Below are 22,533 nucleotides of genomic sequence, written 5' to 3' on the forward strand. Positions count from 1 at the left end.
CACACACACACACACACACACACACACGCACACACACATGCGCGCACACACACAGCTCAGCAGTCTTGATAATGTCTTGTTACCAATAGAGAACACAAACACGGCATGCAAGTTTCAAGTTGTGCTACAGGTTTTTTTTTGCCTGACTTTGGGAAGGACAGAAACGGCAGGTGGCTGGGAAAGATTGCTGAAAAATAAGAGACACTCCGAGTGACAATCGGACCGCATGGGAGAAGCTGGGTCCTTTACCAGATATCAGCACATCACCTCCAGGACCCTGAGGCAAGCAAAAGTATTTATTTTTCACTCAACCCGGAAGTAACATAAAGTAAAACGAAAACAAAAAAATTAAATAACAAATAATATGACAACACAAAGACACAGAAGGTCATTCATTCTTCAGCACTTTCTGTACCATCTTCGTGCCATGAAGCAGTTCTAGATGAGAGGATGAAAGCGTCCTTTTCAGCAGTGGATCACAGACGTCATGGTGGAATGTGCACGTCTATTGTAAGCTAAATGTTGAAAGCAAACACGCAGCTGCAGCATCCGAGTTGTAGGGAGAACAATCCCTCTCCAGACAAGTGAAATGCTAAATAAAAAACAAGCTAACGAGCGAGCTCTCTTTTTATTCAACAAGCTGGCTGTCAGAGATATGAAAGTCAGACACTGTGGAAAGAGACTCGGAACCAGAAAGATTGTCCCTGTTGTGTCCGGAGGAATGAGAGGAGAAGAGTTGCTTTGTCAACGTCTTTATTGTGCCACCATCTTAGTCTGCCTGCGGTCGTGACGTCACCGCTGCTTTTCCACCTGTCGCAACATTCTGTAGCAGTGTGACATGTAGCATATTTGACATATGCTACATTTACCCCCCCCCCCTCCCTGAAGGAACCAGAAAAACTGTAAACAAGGGAAACCGGGTAGACTGCCGGTTTCCCTGCTTAGCCGTGTGGGTTATTCTGCCACACGATAGGCTAAGCACTGGCTAGAGTCTGAACATTCAAAATCTGTGATTTATTGTCCAAATACCGAGGGCAAAGGCGAACGCGAGCTGGCCGAGGCTCGGCCCCAGGGCCACGGCTGGTTCACCACGCTCTTCAAGGCGTCCCACCGGTGTTCTCGGATGTGTCTTTGCCTGAGAAACCCATAACAGCCCTGTCGTTCGAGGGGGTCGGTGATGCCACTGTCCTTAGGCGGCTAGCATGCCAACGCGACCCGTCAGCCAGACAGAAGGTGGTCGGTCCGAGAATGAGTCCGTTTGCTTGGTTGGAGCTTTCTCCACCACCGTTGGCCTGGGGTGAATTGTGGCACCCGCGTTGTCAGAGATGGAAAAGCCGAGTGCACAAAACAAGTCCAAGCCCAAGAGGTTGGCACCATGACGGGATATTTAGAAGGTGAAGGGGGGGGAGAGTCCTCGAGCCATAGCGCACTGTGAAGGTGGCAGTGCCATAGCCAAACAAGTCCTCAGCGTTGGCCTCGATCGGGAGATGAGGAAATAGACGTCGAACTGTGGACACGTCTAACAGTGACCTGGAGGCTGCAGTGTCGCGCAGGAGTGGTAAGCTCACTCCATCCAGTTCCACTGTGCACCACTTGAATGGCTTGGCGCGTGAGCCCACGCAGTGGATGGTGGTCCGCCTCGGCTGGTCTGGTGAGCGGCGTGACAGGTATGTCGACGTGGGAGCCGAGCGGCACATCCTGGCGAAGTGGTTCCTCTTTCCGCAGTGCTGGCATCTCCGTCCAATGGCTTTGCAAGTTGACGCGCGTGTGGGGTGCCAGGCAGACCCACAGTTGGCACAAGGCCTGCGTGTGTTGGCCCCTTGATGTCTGACGACATCACCCTCGTAGGTGCAGGTGGGAGCAGAGTGGCACATTCTGTCGAAGTGATTCATCTTCCCGCAGCGTCGGCATCGTTGTCCGGCGGCTCTGGAAGTGGGCGCACGCGTGGGGTGCGAGGTAGAACCACAGTTGGCACAAGGCGTGCGTGCATCGGCCCTTTGACGTCTGGCCACATTTATCTCGGCACCGTCGTATGTAGCGGTGGAGTCGTAGGTGAAGGTGGCGTCTGGGAGTGGAGGGGTTGGAGCAACAATCTGTGCCAACGCGGGAGAGTGTGAAGGTGTGGGTGGGTTCACGAACCGAGCCATTAATTGTGCTGCGTTCTGCAATTGGAACACCATCTCCGCAGCCTTCGATAGTGGGAGGTCGTCAGGGGACAATAACAGTTTCTCCCGTAGCTTGGGATCAATCGTGTGCTCCGCTAGTTGATCTCTAATTATTTTCTCCTCCAAGCGGCCAAATTTACAGAGGCCCAGTAAACACCGCAAGTCGGCAACGTAGTGGTGTACCGACTCACCTGTTCGTTGCCGTCGTTGACGGAAGGCAATCCGCCGGACAATCACGCTCTGCGGTGGGGCGAATTGTCTGTCCAATAAAGCGACACAATCTCTGTATTTCTGTGCGGGTCCGTGTGTCCGAAAAATGCGCTGCCCCTCACTTCCCAAGCTGTGCACTGTGCATAGCCGTTAGCCGTGCGTCGCTTGCCTCGTTTAGTCCGATCGCCGATATGTCGTGAAAGAGTCATACCAGCGGGACCACGGGACTGATGGCTCACTGGGGAGCGCGAGAAACGAGGGGATTGGATTGGATTGGATATGCCTTTATTAGGGGAGCTATGTCGAATCCCATCCTCGTCGCCAATGTTGTGTCCAGAGGAATGAGAGGAGAAGAGTTGCTTTGTCAACGTCTTTATTGTGCCACCATCTTAGTCTACCTGCGGTCGTGACGTCACCGCTGCTTTTCGACCTGTCGCAAGATTCTGTAGCAGTGTGACATATGCTACACTCTCCACTGCCGGCAGGAGACGCAGTCATCTATGACATACGTCTGAATTCAGCGCCCCTCTGCCAAGCTATTTGTTAAGAATACATGCAAATTAAAGAGATACATTAGTAAAACATAGTTTTCTTGATTATAATGCCACACCTCTGGGCGTTCTGAGCAACAACAGATGTAAGCAATAAAACATTGTGTTTCCCATGAACTGACAAGTTTGCATCCTGGCTAGTGAGCTCTTTGTGTGAAAAGGAGTTTGAAGTCCTAAATTATTAAAATTAAATTAAACCCTGTGATAAGACTTCCCCAGGTCGTAAATGAGTCCTGTGAAGCTGGCCGTTTACATTGCTGTGTCCGTTGACCTGATTGACCCCAGGTTGCCCGTGCCACGCTTGTGTATTGAGTCAGAAGTGTTGACGAAGGATACAACAGCATGAAATAATTGTATAATTATAATAAAAGTCAATTTCATTAAAAATGTATTTTTTCTAAATATATATATATATATATTATTCTACATACTGTTTTCTTGATGTTATATTATATCCATTTGGTTATGCTCCTTTCAGTGTTGAAGTTTTAGGTCAGAGTTTTTAATCCAATCAGAATTCAGCTGGTTTGTGTCGCCAGGCTGTATGAAATCTGACCGATGCCTTCAGAATCTACAGTGAGGGTGTCTGTGCGCTGTACATGAACGGGCACATGTAGTTGATATGCAGTTGCGATAGCCAATCAGATCACGAGTTGGCACAGTAAGGCCAGCTAGAAACTTTTAAATATGATAACTTCTTATTCTCTAATCTCTATCACTGGCTAATCCCTTAGATGTGTCCAAGTCAAGGCCCGGGGGCCAAATCTGGCCCACCATATCATTTTATTTGACCTACAAAAGCAAATCAAGCATGTCAAGTGCCATAATGCTTGTTAAAGTCCAAAGCAAAATGTCAAATTGTCCCATGTAAACCACAATACGTCATTATTTTTTATTTCAGATTTGAAAACGAATTAGTCATTTTTTTGTGCGATCTATACGTAACATGTGGAGGGGATGAAACATTCTAATGGTTTCTCCAAATTCATAATGGTTGCCCGAATCCTACTCTCCCCTCCCACCTCCTTCCCTATGGAGCAAGCGTCATCATCATCATCATCATGGACTGCCACCCAGCTACCCTTGAACATGCACACTTATAGTACAATGATGTGCATTTCCAACCAAAGATGATTGGATTGTTCATACTTCAAATATGGTCTGATTTATTGATGTAACAATTTTAAAATGTAACGATTTGATGCACTTTGATTCAATAGAAATACATTTTAGTCCAATACGGTAACTGTAACTTTGGTCTTGTTCATGAACACACAATGACAAAAAAATCTAAAAGTTAAACTATCAAGGTTAATTACAGGTAACATCAGACTTACGACCAGCTCGACTTACGATTGCCCGTACTTACGACCATGACCTCCAGACCCTATTTGTAACATTTTAATTCTACGCCTGGCACCGCAATGCGCTAGCTAGCGGGCCGGCAACACATACGACAATTTTGGCTAGCCAGCATCTCACTCTCGCACAGCAATCAACCGTCTGATGGCACCAGAGAGTGGGAGTTTGCGAGTCATTTAGCCTCCAAGTCTCTATTCAATATTTTGAATGGATTTCGACTTACGACCATTCCGACTTACGACCATTTGGTCGGAAGTAAGTTGGATGCTACCTGTATATTCAAATAAAAACAACATCAGCTACATCAATGGACGATACAGCTGCGTGTTTGCTTTCAACATTTAGCTTGTAGCAAACATGCACATTCCACCATGACGTCGATGATCCACTGGTGAAAAGGACGCTTTGATCTCTTCATCTAGAACTGCTTCATGTCAAAAAAAGGGTACAGCAGACCTGATAGAAGTCTGCAGCCTTGATTAAGTCCTTTCAAATCCAACATTCTAGTCCCACTTGACAATAAAACACAAAATAAACGCAATGGCATTCTGAATGCACTAAACTGCTCTGAACTATGCAACTGTTGTGTTTGTCGTTTCCAGTGTCCATTGGAGCACATGAATTGTACATGTGTTTGCACTATCTACAATTTGCACTATGTATTGCTGCACTTTAATCAAAAATCTCAAATACAATTTTCTATAGAGGGTAACAAAACTAGTCAAAAGAAAAAATATGCTCTCAATAGACTTCCGTCACATTCTCATAATCACAGTGTGCATGTGCATTCCTGTTTTGTAAAGCTGTAGGGGAGCTGACGATTGCCTCCCGGGCTTTACTGGAACCCGGCGTGTTCCCACAACATTTTGATGACTTTGACATTTCAGTAAGATGAATGAAAAGGCACGGATGATTACATTGGTGCGAGCTAATTGTATGTTAGCAATCTTGCCTTTCCAAATAAACTGATACAGTGAGACCTCGGCTTATGAACTTAATTCAGATGAAACTGAAATTAGGCTGCTTGGCTCCTAATTGACATGTTCGCATGGTGGTGGTGGACCCCACCAAAACCAGGCAGGAGGGAGGAGCATGGTATACACGACAAATTTTAATAAATAAAGTTGACCTGAACTAAATCTAAAACAACAAAGACATAAAAAAAGTCCAAAGTAACAAACAAAACCATGACTGAAAAATTACTGAAAACAAAACAAACCAGACAAGAACAATCAAACAAAAGTGACAGGGTGTGACAAATAATGACCCGACACTGTGTCTCAGGCAATAGGGAACAGAGGATGAGGTGCTGGAAGGGGGACCATCATGGGAGAGGATGTACCACCGAACCATAACTGAAGTGGCTGATCTCAAGAAGTCCTATCAGTGGCTAGAGGGGGCTGGCCTAGAGGATAGCACAGAGCCACTCAACCTGGCTGCTCAAGAGCAGGCCCTGAGCACCAGAGCCGTAGAGGCACAGATATACCACACCAGACAGAACCCAAGGTTTAAGTTGTGCAAAGAGGCACCAGAGACAATCCAACACATAACTGCAGGGTGTAAGATACTGGCAGGGAAAGCTTACATGGAGCGCCATAACCAGGTGGCTGGTATAGTCTACCGAAACCCCAAGATCACAATGGGAAACACCTCTCAAGGTGGTAGAGAATGACCGAGCAAAGATTCTGTGGCACTTCCAGACAAAGACTGACAAGATGGTAATGGGGAAACAACCAGATATTGTGATCATTGATAAAGAGGAAAGCCATTGTCGTGGATGTAGCGGTCCAAAGTGATGGGAACATCAGAAAGAAAGAACATGAAAAACTAGAGAAAGGGCTCAGAGAGGAGCTGGAGAGAGCCTGGATGGTGAAGGTGACAGTCGTGCTTGTGGTGGTCGGAGCACTCTGGGTCAACTTTGACCTTCAGGGGTCGCCACAGCGAATCAGTGTCCCCCATCTAACACGGTTTTGTGCATCGGCCTTCCTCTTGGTCTCCTGCCTGGCAGTTCAAGGCTCAGCATCCTTCTCCTGATATAGTCACTCTCTCTCCTCTGCACATGTCCAAACCATCTCATTCTGGCCTCTCTGACATTTTCTCCAAAGTCTCTAATATGAGTTAACCCTTTGATATACTCATTCCTGATCCTATCCAACCTGGTCACTCCCAAAGAAAACCTCAACATCTTCAGCTCTGCTACCTCCAGCCTGCTTCCTGTCTTTTCTTCAGTGGCACTGTCTCCAGTCCAAACATCATAGGTGGTCTCACCACCGTTTTATACACGTTTCCTTTCGTCCTAGCTGAAACCCTTCTATCACACATCACACCTGACATTTTTCTCCAGTCGTTCCAGCCTGCCTGGACACGCTTCTTCACCTCTTTTCCAAGATCTCCATTGCTCTGGACAGTTGACCCCAAGTACTTAAAATCATCCTTCTTTATCTCTTCTCCCTGTCGCATCACTCTTGCACTTGGATCCCTCTCATTCACACACATATATTTCGTCTTACTGCAACTGATCTTCATTCCTCTCCTTTCCACGGCGTACCCCCACCTCTCTAGTTTCTCCCCCACCTGTTCCCTGCTCTCGCTACAGATCACAATGTCACCTGCAAACATCATGGTCCACGGAGATTCTTGTCTAACATCGTCTCATCAAAAGAGCCATATATGGCTCGCGAGCCATTGGTTCCCGACTCCTGTCCTAGATAGTGTACACAGTACAGTACAGAAAAGCAAACTAAGTGGCGTTGTCATGTAAATTACGGCCAAGTCTACATATCATTTCATCAAACCCTGACTGTAGATGGTATGATAAACAACCAGTCGCATTTACGGTGAATAGTACTTGAGTATGACTCATCCTCGTGAGGCATTGCTTCCACCCCACTGAAAAATCCTGGCTACACCCATGCTGAAAAATGCCAAATATTAAATAAACAATAAACTTCAATACCTCTTCTCTTTTTCTAACGTATCCTGTGGGGTTCACCAAGACATATGGTACAGTATTGTCATGTCAGATCGACAAGGCAAATGAAAGAATGAAGAGGCAGGGAGTGAGCTAAGGTAAGGAACAATCGAGGGAGGAGATGAGTATGAGAAGGGGGTGTGGCGCAAAAACAAACAAGGAGTTTGATAACAGTGCCGGGAAGACTGTCAGAGTTTCTGTGCAGCCGGCTGCACCAAGGATTACTTCAGAACTACACCTGGATTTTGAAAGCAGGCTCTTTGATATGCTGTAATATGGTAAAGTTATTCAAGGCTGTGAATCTATAATGAATGTAAATGAGCTATTTACTGTAAGGTGCAAAGAAAGAACTTGCACTCTTGCCATTTTCCGTGAATGTTTCGCCTTTGGAAATAGTTGTATTTCTAACATACAATGTGGTTGCTTTTGTGGACAGTTGCTGTTTGATCAGATGGCTGTATCTTGTGTCTTAGTGTCTGGTAGAGACCACACTATTTTAAGATATGCTATTTGCTTGTTTGGTTGAGGCATAAGCATAAAAAAAAAAACACGTGCCTGTTCCTGTGGACTCTACCCCTCCCATTTAGTCTGCACATTTCCTTATTCTGTTTACCCGGAAGTCCATTTTTTTACGTGTGTGTGTGCGCGCGTATAACAAAGATGATATTTATGATAAAAGTTTGATCGAAGAAGCTGTTATCTTCTTGAATGTCTTTTTTTTCCCCATGATCACCTGATGGATTCTGAACTTTCGTCCTTTTTCTTTCCATACTGCCGTGGCTTTGTTAGCGGTAAACACATGTATCTGAGGCATGCCCAGGCACTGCTCAGGTGTTGGTATGCACCCTTTGTTGCAATGTGAAGTGCAAAGTCTTATTCACCTTTTTTGCTTTATTTTCTGTGCAGAACACAAAGACAATGCACCCTAACATATCACTTTTGGTTATTTGGCCTGGGGCGAAATAAAAATTTCCAATAAAACAGAGTGATTGCATTTGAAGAGCATTACACAATTAGTGCATTTCAGGAACAAAGTCAAATATACTCTTTTCAATGCAGTGTAATTGTGGTAGACTGCAGAGCATGCGCGCATCACAGTGAAGAAGTGCACTGTTCGATTCTGGCTCCGGCCTTCCTGCAGGGAGTTTGCATGTTCTCCCTGTGCCTGTGTGAGTTTTCTCCAAGTAATACTGGTTGCTTCTCACATACCAAAAGTGTGCCTGGTAGGTTGATTGAATGCTCTCAATTGTCCCCAGGTGTGAATGGTTGTTGGTATGTGTGTGCCTTGCGATTGGTTGTAGACCAGTTCAAGGTGTGAGCAATCTGCTGCCCCAAGACGGCTGGGAAAGGCCCACGCAGAGAAGCGACCCCTGTGAGGATAAGCACATTATAAATTGTCTGGGTGGAATATAACAATGTCTACAAATTCAACAGTTTAGTGGCAGTTAATAGTAAGAGGGTATTTTAACATTTATGAAAAGCACCGGTTCACAACAAATGTGACGAATGCAATCATGATGATGCTTAGCACACATACTGTGTGGGGGTATTTGTTTTTTTTTTGTCTGATGCTTTATACGATAATAATAATAATAATAATAATGATACGATGTTTCATTTATAAGCGCCTTTAAACTCAAGGTCACTTTACAGTCACATGATACATTTTGCAGTGGGTGAGCAGCCACACGCCATCTTCTGATATGCTTAATATTCACAAGGGTGAAGGGGAGTGCTGGAGCCTTTCTCAGCCATCTTTGGGCGGTAGGCGGGGGACACCCTGAACCGGTTGCCAGCCAATCACAGGGCAGACAGAGACGAACAACAATCCACACTCACCCTGACACCTCAGGACAATTTTGAATTTTCAATCTGCCTGCCACGCATGTTTTTGGGATGTGGGACTTAACTGGAGTCCTCAGGGAAAACACCGCAGGCCCAGGAAGAACATGCAAATTCCACACGGGGTGGCTGGATCTGCAATTACACTTGGTACCTCTGCACTGTGAGCTCCACGCACGAACCACTTGAATACCAGGCCACTCGATACATTCTTTTCATGTAGAAAAATATGAATGTATTCCTCCAATCAGCCGTCTTCGGGCACCAGGCGCGGGACACCCTGAATTGGTTAATCATAACCCAGGGCACACAAACACAAACTGTTGTTTGTCACTCTCACATTCACACCTCGGGACAATTTGGAGTGGTCAATCTGCCTGCCATCCATGTTTTTCTATGTGAGAGGAAAACGGAGGACCCGGAGAAAATCCACGCGGTCCCGGGGAGAAAACCATTAAATTGTTTTGCATTGTATTTTGGACAGCTGCCCTCATTTCAAGGTCATATAACTCCAGACCCATATAATTTCGGAATTAACTCTAATTTTCTGATGAAAGAAGAGAGTGTAAGGTTTCTTACGCTCCATTGAATGTTTATGTAGTCCTAAAACTCAATTTTCTGTGGGTCCTGGAATTCGAGTGACAATGACAAAAAGCCTGGCACTGGAGTGAACACATGTTTTGCACTACTGGCAGTGAATGAGTTACACGATAAAAAGTTGTCTGTCATCCATTTGTAAAAATAAAAATCAACCTTCTCCAAAATTGTGACCGCTCTGCGGCCCGTTAGCTGAGTGTTTAGCATGCTGACTCCATGCAGTGTAGAGTTTGCATGTTCTCCCCATGCCCATATGGATTTTCTCCGGGTCCTCCGGTTTCCTCCCACATTCCAAAAACATGCATGGCAGGCTGATTGAACACTCTAAATTGTCCCGAGTTGGAAGTGTGAGAGTGACTGTTGTACGTCTTTGTGTGCCCTGCAATTGACTGGCAACCAATTCAGGATGTCCTCCTCCTAGTGCCAGAAGACGGCTGGGATAGCAGATAAGATCGCAAGCTTGTCGTAAAACTCAAAAGAGTAAAAAAGTGAAGACATACGATTTTTTTCCGGATTAAGGAATTTCAGTTTGACATAATTCCTATGAGAGAAGACTTATGACAGTCTAGCTAGCTAGCAAGCTACCTACCTAACTATCTACAGTATTTGCTGTCTATTAGCAGTCTAGCTGGCTTGCTAGTATCGGTCTGGCTGGCTAGGTAGCTATCAGCGACTGTATCCTGTGACTGTGAGGTGACCTTGGGAGTTTTGAAAGGTGCTTGTAAATGAAATGTATTATTATTACTGTATCTATTAGCTAGCTAGCTAGCTTTCTACCTATTTGAGTTACTTCCGGGTTGAGTGAACGCTGGCGCGTGTGGCTGCTGCTACTCACCCGCAGAAAAGCTTATCATGTGACTGTAAAGTGACCTTTAGAGTTTTAAAAGGTGCTTATAAATGAAATGTATTATTATTATTAGGCTCCAGCACCCACTGCAACCTTCGGGACGATACAGCTGTCCTCACAAAGAATGAATGTTACTGCGCTTCTGGTATGACATGCGAGGGACGCAGACAAGGATGTTTTATTTTTAGGCTGTAACATCGATATAATTTTCACCATGTTGTTTCATGAACCATGCAGGCTACAGATGACAAGCTCACAGTTGACAGTGTGCTGCAGATGCCGAGCTCTAATGTCCAGGAGACAATGAAGCGCCTGGGCTCCAAATCTGAGGATCGTTCACGCCTTACTGCTGCCCTCTCCTGTCTAAAGAGTCCCACAGAAACAGGTGATCCAAGAAACAAATTGCTTAAAGGACAACTGACGTCTCCGGACAAGTTGTGTCCATAATTTGTAAAATTATCAGCTTCAAATGACTTCTACTGAGCGTATTTTACAAATATTCCACCGCATATAGCTATATTTTACATTTTAAGACTCGCGCTGAATATTCCGGAAGTCTTGTTTTTGAGTTGGTGACGAGTCCTCACCCTACGTCACTGAAGGAACATCCCTCACTGACAAAAAGACACATTGTAGCAGCCCTTCCATCACGTCAAATGCATTTTGCTGTACTTTGGTCCTAAAACGTCGTGTAGGACCAAAAAGAGGCAGAAGAGGGCGACAAAGCTCCATGTAAGGAATTAATCAGCCTGTGGAAACGGGCTGACTAATTCCCTACACGGCTTTGTCGCCATTTTCTGCCTCCCTTGGGTGCGACATGGAATGAAATAACACGGAATAAATTATTTAATCGATTGCAAACATGTATGCTTTCCTCTTCAGAACTATTTGAATCATATTCATAACTGGATGAGTAACAAGAAAGCATATTCTCCGAATCTGAAGCTATTGTTTTGATTCTCCAGCAAGGCAAGACGTCTTGCCGTGACACCACGAACAAGGGGGCGGGACCTTCTGAAACTGGCCACTTCCGGTTTCAAATTGAAGTACTTCTTAGACACTTGAAGTCATTTTTATTGGCGTTTTGCATTTGACTAAAATATCTATAGCTATAAAACATTTTTCTGATGTCAGTTAGGAAACAAAAAAGTGACGCCGGTTGTCCTTTAAAGCCTTAAATTGTATTGAACGTCCTGCGCACCAACTGTGCAACGTCACAGTTGCATTTGTCTTCTTTGTTTTGCCCAAGTCAAATGGCACGTGCGCACACACACTCATGCACGCATACACATACACGTACTCATACACACACACACACACACACACACAGAAACACACACACACACGCGCACACGCACACACACACACGCACACACACACACGCATACACACACACACACACATGCACACACACACACACACACGCACACACACGCACACACACACACACACACACACACACACGCGCACATCACACACACACACACACAGACACACACACAATAGTTTGCAAGGGGTGAAGAAAATCATTTTATTTATTTATTTATTTATTTATTTGTTATTTTATTTTATTTCCAGCCATTCATCATTTAGATTAGATTAGATGACCCTTTATTTGTCTCACAGCGGACACATTTACATTTCACATCAGCAAAAACAAAATACAGGAGCTGTCGTAAAGGCAGCCACTCTCGCAGGGCCTTCTTGAAGTCAAAAATACATAAATAAATAAAATAAATAGTGTGACACAACACAAAAGACACAGACCGTCCTCAATCCAAAGCATTTTCTGCACCCTCTTTGTGGCATGAAGCAATTCTAGATGAAAGGGAAGAGGATCAAAGTCTCCTTTTCACTAGTGGATCAAGGACCTGATGGTGGAATGTGAACGACTGCTACAACCAAAGTTTTGAAAGCAAACACATAGCTGTCGTATCCATTGACGAAAGAGAGATTGTCTTACATCACTTGTCCCACATAAATCCGCTTCAATTCCAAGCCGCGACAGTTCCACATCTACATCGGCGCTCTGCACTGATGCTTCTTTCTCATCGCGGGCTCCTCAAGCCATGCATCCATCCAACCGCAGACTGTCCAATAGCACCGCTGAACAATCCATTCCACATGACGCACAACAACACATGCAAAGTAACAAAAGAAAACACAAAGACAAGCCAAAAACAACAAAAAAAGCAAGGCTCGTGAGTGCACTTGCCGACGGCTGCCGACTCGGTCCCCTTCTTCTTTACAAGCACCATGATTAATAATGTGTTGAGCATCATATGTATACATATTTGAACTGAAAGAGGTAAAACTGTATTTGCTTTTCAGCTAAAAATTTGCTGTCTGTTTATAGTCACATATTGCCCTCATGAGTACACATGGTATACATATCCATTACAAAATGCACAAGTGAATTGTTCTTGAATTGAGCAATTATTAAATGTGATTGTTTTGACACTATATTGACTGCACTCACATGTTTGTGTCTAATTCTGATTGATGACTTGGAGAAATGAGGCTTGATTCCCAACGGCGCACTCATTCCACCGAGCAACCGTCCGCAGTCGATCCATCCAGCCACGGCCGATCCATCTCCATATCTGTTGTTCCGTGTTCGGGTGACAACCAACCTTCCATACCTGCTGAGGAAATGATTGATGCCTTCTCATTGGCGCCAAGCACTCCCTCCAGAATCCCCGCTTCAAAGATACAAACCAACAAAACGGTCCATACTCCACCACCGCCTTCCCGTAAGCTTCTGCAACTTCTGCCTCTCTCCATCGGACCAACGCCAAGCAAGAGACGTGACTCAGAAGCGGAGCCTGCAAATCACAAGTAGGTTGGTGCATTGCACTCTTTACAATACTGCCGACTTTGTGGAACTTCTGTTGCAAAAAGGCAAAGTTAAATTCACGAGACTTTTATCTTGGCATACAAAGTATTTTTCGCGATACACACGGGGGCGTTTACCTGAGAGGTATGACCAAGTTACTCACAGATAATGTATTCCGAACACTTTGATCTAAGACAGAATTCTGGGTCTCAGCTACTTGATACAGAAAATATTTGTGTTCCCCCAAATCAGTACGAAAGATGAAGACTGAGACTGAGCAGCCCAGATTTAAAGGTGTAGCACATGCATATTCAAATTTGGCCCACGCAAAGAAATCAAGTTTCCTTCGATACGTGCAGCAATCTATTTCAGTGATTTGTTTCTTCATTCAAATTACCGTAGTTTAGAAAGAAGAGGGAGCCAAAAGTACATTTCGGAATAGAAATACCGATTGAGAGTTTCCCTGCTTGCTGCTCCGTGTCTTTGAAGGGCCACCAAGAAGAACAAGGTGCTGGCTTCTATCCAGCTTAATGGGAACAGTTTTGAGGATTTAAACCTGCGTTCACTCCTGCCGTCTGCCCGGACACACAGCCCCACCCCTGCCTCGGCCCCATACACGATGACCGCCACCCAGACATCCCTGGACAGTGAGTTGCGCAGTTATCATATCGGGGATCAGGGACTTGATGATGAATCTCATATGATTATTTAATTGACACAGTGGGTGCTGGTGTGTTTCACAGACCTTGCTGTACACGGGAGTTCACTTCAGATAGTGAAGCGAGATATCGGTTTGGCTGTTACCCACAGGTTCGTTCCAGCCATAAAAGTTAGCTTCCCGGTTTGTTCCCATGTTGCTCACTTGAGATAGCAAACAAGCTAGCTATCTAGCTAGCTATCTATTAGCTAGCTCACTAACTTTCTACCTATTTGAGTTATTCAACTATCTAGCTAACTATCTATGAATTATCTATTAGCTATCTAGCTAGGTATCTATTAGTTATCTATTAGCTAGCTCGCTAATTTTCTATCTATTTGAGTTATTCAACTATCTAGCTAACTATAAGTTATCTATCAGCTAGCTAGCTAACTATCTATTTAACTTCCGGGTTGAGTGAACGCTGGCACGTGTGGCTGCCGCTGCTCACCCACAGAAAAACGTATCCAGTGACTGTAAAGTGACCTTGAGAGTTTTGAAAGGTGTTTATAAATGAAATGTATTATTAGTAGTAGTATTATTAAGGGATGCAACCAAGCAACACTGAACTGTGAAAGAGATGTGCTAACGTATAGCACATCAAATGCACAACTGGTTTACAGCTAACAGGTCGGCAGCTGTGGTCATCATTCCATTTGATATAATTTCACATACAGTGAGACCTCAGCTTACGAACACCTTATCTTACGAACTTTTCGTCTTACGAACGTCAAATTTCTGAAAATTAAACCTTGAAATACGCACTATTTTCATGACACACACCCACCACGGCTGGTGGAGTAATCTTCGGCGGAAGAACACCAAAGCACACGACCTTCGCATCTAGCGGACTGATCTTCGGCGGAAGCACACGACCGAACAGCGCTACAGCTGGGCCACCTTTCCACAACCTCTCTCATTGAATGCACACGTCGATCGCCTCCTTGGAGCTTTTTGCTGATAATTTTACTATTATGGGATCGAAAAAAAAAAACCACCACAGACTCGTGTTCAGCCCAAGAAGAGACAAAATAAAATCATTGTCACTGAGAAGAAGGAGATAATGGAAAACATGAACGAGGTGTGCGTTTGTGTGATTTAGTGGCCGAGCACGGCTATGCTAAGTCAACCATTGCTACCATTCTCCGGAACAGAAAAGCCATCGTCTGTTGCAAAAGGTGTTACCGTGCTCTAAAGCGACGGTCTCGGGCAATCGAAGAAGTTGAAAAACTTCTGTTACTTTGGATTCACGAAAAGCAGCTATCTGGCGACAGCGTGAGTAAAGGTATTTTAATGCGAGAAAGCATGGCTAATTCACGCCGATATCGCCATGCGCCAACCTGAAAGTTCGGCGCTTATTGAGGATTTTAAAGCCAGCAACGGATGGTTCGAGAACATCTGAGGGCGAGGAGAAGAAGGCAATGTTGCCAAAGTGGAATGATGTGCAGGCTTTTACCGAACAGTTCCATCCAGAAAAGACTGTGGCTATGACAATCATCAACATGATAAACGATAATGTGATGCCTCACTTCGTAAGACCTTACAAGTCAGAAAGCAACAGGTGTCAATTAAGAGGTTTTTAATCAGCAAAAATGATGAGGAGTCTCCAAAGAAGCAAAGAAGAGAAGCCACACCAGAGGTTAAGTTACCAACAGTCCTTATGGAAGGTGACTCTCCTTCCATAAGCCATCAACGACCATCACAAAGGTAAAATTTATTTTAAAGTACAGTTTATTTCTTTAATTACAGTCCTCATGTAATGTGCCTCTCTTTCCAAACAGCAATTCCCTCTGACCTTCGACCTCCAACACCATTCCATCAAGCCATCAATGACCATCATAAAGGTTAATAAAACGACTTTATTTTATAGCACAGTTTATTTCTTTAATTACAGTACTTATGGGATGTGACTCTCTTTCCAAACAGCAATTCCCTTTGACCTCGGACCTCCAATGCCATTCCATCAAGCCATCAATGACATCACAAATGTAAATAAAGTGACTTTATTATACAGTGCAGTGTATTTCTTTCATTCCAATACAATAGCACATTTATTATACATAGAATAAGGTATGTTGTATGTAGTTTTAAGGCTTATTTAGTTGAAAAGTATATTTTATGGAAACACGGGAACGGATTATTCCCATTTTAATGGTTTCCTATGGGAATTTTTTTGGTGATACACATTTTTTGGCTTACACACTCTGTCTGGGAACCAATTTAGTTCGTAAGCTGAGGTCTCACTGTATTCTCATATCATATTCTCATCCAGCCTGCATGCCATAGGCGATATGCAAAATCTAAAAAATAGTAATACTTATTATTTGCATCTTATGATCAGAATGTTGAAGTGGTCAGGTCTATTATGAGTAAAGTGCCATGATGCTCTCATTCTTTGTGTAACTTTGTGTGTAACTTTGTGTGTGACTTTGTGTGTGACTAGTGATAGCGACTGAGTCGCTATCACTAGTCACACACATTTTTTCTTGTTATATTTTGACCGTATTTCTTTAGACTGACTTTTTTTTTCCTTCATCATACCACTTTTTTCTCCAAATAGAGATTTTTGTCATTGATTTGATTATAGTACTGAGGTTTTTTTTCTTTCCAGTTTGATCCCATAATATTGACAGGTGTTCATCTTCAACCAAACATCATTCTTTATGTTTAGAGCATACGGTTGAGATGAGGTATATACTTTTTATAGTTTAGATCTTCAGTTATCGTCAACTCTATAATTGGTTAATAATAAACTAATGATCAGCAGTATGAACAATGGATGGGTGGTTTTCAATTTAAACTGTCTTTCTTCACTCTTCCTATCAGATTTTCAACAAAATCTTGGCTTTCCCAGTTATGCCAAGTGTGTGCCAAGAACATGATCTTTGGTGTAAAGTGTAAACATTGCAAGTAAGAAACTCATTATTCCTTTACCTTTTGCATAATGATGATGATGAGGATTATGTATGTATAACGTCTTCATTCTTCCTTTTTCTCTCTCCAGATTCAAGTGTCACAACAAATGTAGCAAAGATGCTCCCTCTTGTCGAATATCTCTCACATGTAAGTAACGATCATGATCAGAGAAATGCCATCTTAAAATCTCATCTAAAAAAAAAGGAAAAAAAACAAAAACAATCAAAGATGCACCATAAATCACAAAGTAAGAAATCTGCTGTATTTGATTCAAGAAGTTCAGATGCAACTTCAGTTATGATGGTGTGAGAATTATCATCAGGAGTGTTGTTAATTTATAGCCCACTGGAAATCCATTTTATTGTGGACACCACCATTTTAATGATGCAATCTGAAAATGGGATATTGAGTCACAAACTGCCCTGGTCAAATTCTGTTTAACATTCAACATTACAATATTAATAAAAATACAAAGAACAAAAATAATACATTTTTTTATATGCAGCTTTCAAAACACTCAAAGACATTTGACAGTAATCAATCTAAACTAAGAGTGTGATTGTGGGTTTTGAGATGGGACGAGAAGGTGGGAAGACAATAAATATTCCAGATGTTGGGTGGAAGTGAGTTCCAGAGTTTGGGGGAAGAGCGGCTGAAAGCTCTGCATCCCATCATGTTGAGATGGATGGAGGGTACACAGAGGTGGAGGGAGGATGAGAACCTGAGGGAATGCAAGGTAATGGATATTTGAAGATGGTGAGACAGATGTGGTGGGGCAAGGTTATGGATGGCTTTAAATATCTACAAAATTACTTTGAAGTTTATTTTAAAATTGACAGGGAGCCAATGGAGCTGTCGGAGCATGGTGGCGATATTCTGATAGGAGGGGGTTCTCATCATGATCCTGTCTTAAGAATTCTGGACCAATTGTAATTTATGGATACATTTGTGATGGACACAGAAAAGAAGTGAATAGCAATAATCGATACGGGAGGTGACGAGACTGTGGACAATAAAAGGAGTGGTGTGAGGGGTGAGAGAGGGACGGAGAGGATTGGTATTACGTCAGTGGAAGTACGCAGATCGGGTTATTTTTATATGTGATTGGAAAGATAAGGAGCCATCGAGGATGACGCCCATGCTCTTGACCTGAAGGGAGGGGGACACAGTGGAGCTATCATTCGTGAGGGATGTCGGTATATGTTGGCTTTGTGTAGGGTGGATTTGGTAGCGACCGACAAGCACAAGCAGCAGTTCTGTTTTGTCGCTGATAAATTTGAAGAAGTTATGGGTAAACCAGGATTTAATTTCTGAGCGGCAGTGTGAGAGGAAGGAAAGTGGAAGGGAGGCGTTGGATTTGCTGCAGTCATCTCAAGGAGGAAGTGGATGGACATTAAACCGGCGTCTGCTGCCAGGTGGTCATTGATGATTTTTTTGAGGACTGTTTCTGTACTTTGGCGGGGACGGACAGCAGACTGGAATTGTTCGTAGAAGTTATTGTAAGTGAGGTGAGAGTGAAATTAAGAGGCAACCATTTTTTCAAGGAGTTTGGAGATGAAAGGAAGGTGAGAAATGACCTGAGATAGGTTTTTTTTTTTTAGGATTGGGGTGACAGCTGCAGTTTTGAAAGGTGCAGGAACATTTATAGTGGATAGTGAGGAATGAATAATGAAGGGAAGCAGAGGGAGTAAGCAGTATTTGACCAGGACTGTGGGGACGGGGTCTAATTGACAGGAAGAATTCTTGGATTTGGTGATGATGTCTGAGGTGATATTTCTTTTCTCAAACTCTTTGGAATGAGTATATTACTCCTTTTATATATGATGTTGCCCACTACAGATAACGCCATCCTGTTGTTCCAATATTCTGCTGTGTCTGGCGAACAATGCACTTCGGGCCATCCATTTTTTATGATTTGTTTCAATTGTTTCAGTGTCTCATCTTTGTTTGTCTCTGTCCGTATAATCTCCCAAAGGAGCATCTTCGAGTGCTCCTTTGGGTCAACAGTTCTGGATAGTGTGTCAGCTGTATACATCAGTTTTCCAGGGGTGTATGCAACCTTCAGTGAGTAGCACTGCAGTCTGATCATAATTCGCTCTATAGGGAGTGCACAGTCATTTAGTGGCTTTTGAAACAATGCGTTTAGAGGCTTGTGATGAGTCTCCACAGTGATTTCTTGTCCCAACACAAATTGATGAAATTTCCGCAGGCATACGTGATGCTGAGCTGTTCTTTTTCAATCTGTGCATAACGTGTTTCCAGATCTGTCATCGAACGTGATGCCAGTGTCGTACAGTCAGTGGAGGCAGGTGAGGCAGTGCCTCACCTGTCATCATGGAAAGCTGTCATGGAAATATCAAATGAAAAAATAAATTAAACAGTTAGATGTATTTAGTGATTTGTACTTTAAAGTTCTTGTCCATTTAACTTCACCGAAATCGACATCAAAATCGCTGAATTTACCGTTCAAATACTAAGTAGAGACGAGCGGTGACGTTATTGATGCCTCACCAGCCATGAACCTCACCGCACGTCACTGCGTGATGCCAATGCTACGGGTTACCAGTCTTCATGTTTTTGTAGAAGTACAGCACCGAGCCCACTCTGTGATGCTTCCGATTATATTTTGATTGTTTTTTCGGGATCATAGAATTTCAGTACTGGTTCTTCTGTGAGCAGCTTCCTCAGTTCATTCCATGCCTTTTCATGCTCACGATTCTATTGCCATTCTGTGTTCTTCTCAGTTTGTTGTCTCAGTGGGGCCATCTTTTCCGACAGGTTGGGTATGAATTTTCCCATGAATGTAATCATGCCATTAAACCGTTGCACATCGTTTTTTGCATTGTGGCTTTGGCGTGTTTTCTCTAGTAGACACTTTTCGTGGGTCTGGTCTGATACCTTCACTGCTTATGATATCTCCCATAAATGTCAATGCCGTCGCACCTAGCTGACATTTCTATTTATTCAGCTTCACGTTTGCTTTTCTTGTTGATGGATGGATGATGTCATCCATCGAGGTATCAACTCCTTCCATGTGCTCATATATCATGTTGATTTTTTGTGATCAACTTCAGGAGCTGAAACAATTCCAAAAGATAGTCTTAGGAAACTGTATCTTCCAAACGGAGTCTTGAAAGTACAGTTTGGAACTTGGCTCATCCAGCTTCATTTGCCAAAATCCTGAAGACGCATCCAGCTTGCTGAAATAGTTTGCCTTTGAAAATTGTGACTCTTTTCACGAGTAGGTAACTTGAAGTGTTCTCTCTTGATGGATTTGTTTAGATCTCTTGGATCTAGGCATATCCTGAGTTTTCCATTCTTTTTGTCTACGACAACGAGGGAACTCGCCGGGTCAGTCGGCTCATCAATTTTCTTTTTCTTCTGAATTCTGATTTTAGCTGCTTTTGTAGAGCAATTGAGAATTTCCTGCATGGATGTATGACTGGTGGCACACTTTTGTCTACTCTGTGTATTCTCCTGGTAGGCAGCCTAACCCTTGAAACAAGTCACTAGGTGTAATCACTAGGTGTAGTCTCTCACATGCCAATAATCCTAGTATACCCTGCACATCCCTGGGAACTGTGGTGAAAGATAGCTTATGTAATTGGCCTTTATGTGTCACATTTACAATGCATTTTCCTTTCATTGGTATGACTGCACCCACATAAGCTGTGACTTTCATCTTTGCTCTTTGTATTTTTGGTCTCGGTCTGATCTTCATGAAATCAGTCTCTGAAATAACATTCACATTGGCTCCAGTATCCAATTTGAATTTTAGATGAATGTCGTTCACCTTCAGTTTAGTGATCTTTTACAGCATTCACATAAAGTTCCTCCACTTCATAATAATCATCTACTACAGTGGTCCCCAACATTTTTTTTTGCGCCACGGACCAGCGGATAAATACAACAAAATAGAATGATATGACAAACATGGAAACTGTTTTTTTCTTTCTTTTAAATATAATAATAAGCGTGAATCTAAAGATTTTGATGTTTCTCTTTAATCGTAAGTAGGTTCGTTGTCAGAACTCCCAGGCAAGTGACACGTAGATGTAGCCTAGAGCTTGATCGTGGCGTGGAGTCGACCAAGTTGTACTGTGAAACTCTGTCCAATGTGTAGGTCTCTGCGAGTTGCGTGTGTCTGAATCTGAGTCCGAATGGTTCTGCCTCGTGATTCCCCCAATCTCTCTGTCCCACGCTGGCTACTTATATACCCTTGGCCTGCGTGGGAATGAGTCAGGCTCACTTGAAAGACATAAAAGACATCAAAGGGTTGAAAGGCACACTTCCGTGTGACGCCACAAATCGAGTGTGTATTTTATACAACTTGATGAGCAGAGTCCTGGTAACATCGTGCCAACAACATATGTAACATCTTCTCTGCCCCTGAACGCTCTATGGTCACCATGGTAATGTTTAAACATGCCTTCAAAATAAGATACACCACCAAAACAAGTAAAAAGCGCATGAAAAATACAACTCAGTACAACTGAATCAGTGGGACCCGTGAGCTTGTTTCTCTGCAACGAGACGGTCCCATCTAGGGATAATGGAGACAATGACACCCAAAGTGTCTTGCTCATGTCCAGTCTACTCCGTAGTTTTGTTTTGGTTGCTGTCAATGCAGAAAGCCCTGCTTCACACAAATAAGTGGCGGGAAGGATCAATTCTTCACCGATGGTGAATGGCTTCTTCGTCTTAGCAATACAATGAGCCACCAAGTACGATGCTCTCAGTGCACTCGCATTTGTTGAAGTGGTGGCCCTCAGTACTTGCTGCAGTCCTTCTAGTTCATGTTTCTTTCTTTCAAAATACAGTGAGACCTCAGTTTACAAACTTAATTGGTTCCCAGACAGAGTGTGTAAGCCAAAAAGTGTGTATCACAAAAAAATCCCATAGGAAACCTTTAAAATGGGAATAATCCATTCCTGGGTTTCCATAAAATATACTTTTCAACTAAATAAGCCTTAAAACTACACACAACATACCATATTATTGTATGTATAATAAATGTGCTATTGTATTGTAATGAAAGAAATACACTGCATTGTATCATAAAGTCACTTTATTTACATTTGTGATGGTCATTGATGGCTTGATGGAATGGCGTTGGAGGTCTGAGGTCAAAGGGAATTACTGTTTGGAAAGAGAGGCACATTACATGAGGACTGTAATTAAAGAAATAAACTGTGCTGTGAAATAAAGTTTTATTTACCTTTTCGATGGTCGTTGATGGCTTATGGAAGGAGAGTCACCTTCCTTAAGGACTGTTGGTAACTTAACCTCTGGTGTGGCTTCTCTTCTTTGCTTCTTTGGAGACTCCTCATCATTTTTGCTGATTAAAAACCTCTTAATTGACACCTGTTGCTTTCTGACTTGTAAGGTCTTACGAAACTGAGGCATCACAGTTCATCATGTTGATGACTCTCATTGCCACAGTCTTTTCTTGATGGAACTGTTCGATAAAAGCCTGCAATTCATTCCACTTTGCCAACATTTCTTTGATGCGCTCACTAGATGCTGCAGCAATCTCCTC

At 43.2% G+C, this 22,533-nt stretch overlaps 1 protein-coding gene across 1 annotated transcript in view; it reads left to right on the plus strand.

Moving 5' to 3' along the window:
• The first annotated feature begins 7,458 nt into the window (after nt 1-7,458).
• Nucleotides 7,459-22,533, plus strand: part of LOC148887971 (kinase suppressor of Ras 1-like) — a 31,157-nt gene continuing 16,082 nt past the window's right edge. The window contains exons 1-8 of the mRNA XM_089014236.1: nt 7,459-7,537; nt 10,619-10,690; nt 10,783-10,930; nt 13,059-13,383; nt 13,871-14,028; nt 14,125-14,191; nt 16,905-16,988; nt 17,083-17,141. Of these exons, the coding sequence (XP_088870362.1) occupies nt 7,535-7,537; nt 10,619-10,690; nt 10,783-10,930; nt 13,059-13,383; nt 13,871-14,028; nt 14,125-14,191; nt 16,905-16,988; nt 17,083-17,141 (916 nt within the window). The 5' untranslated portion in view covers nt 7,459-7,534. The remainder of the gene's footprint in view (nt 7,538-10,618; nt 10,691-10,782; nt 10,931-13,058; nt 13,384-13,870; nt 14,029-14,124; nt 14,192-16,904; nt 16,989-17,082; nt 17,142-22,533) is intronic.

This window comes from Hippocampus bargibanti, linkage group LG14 (assembly GCF_051943395.1).
Source record: "Hippocampus bargibanti isolate YZ-2025 linkage group LG14, ASM5194339v1, whole genome shotgun sequence".
Lineage (NCBI taxonomy): Eukaryota > Metazoa > Chordata > Actinopteri > Syngnathiformes > Syngnathidae > Hippocampus > Hippocampus bargibanti.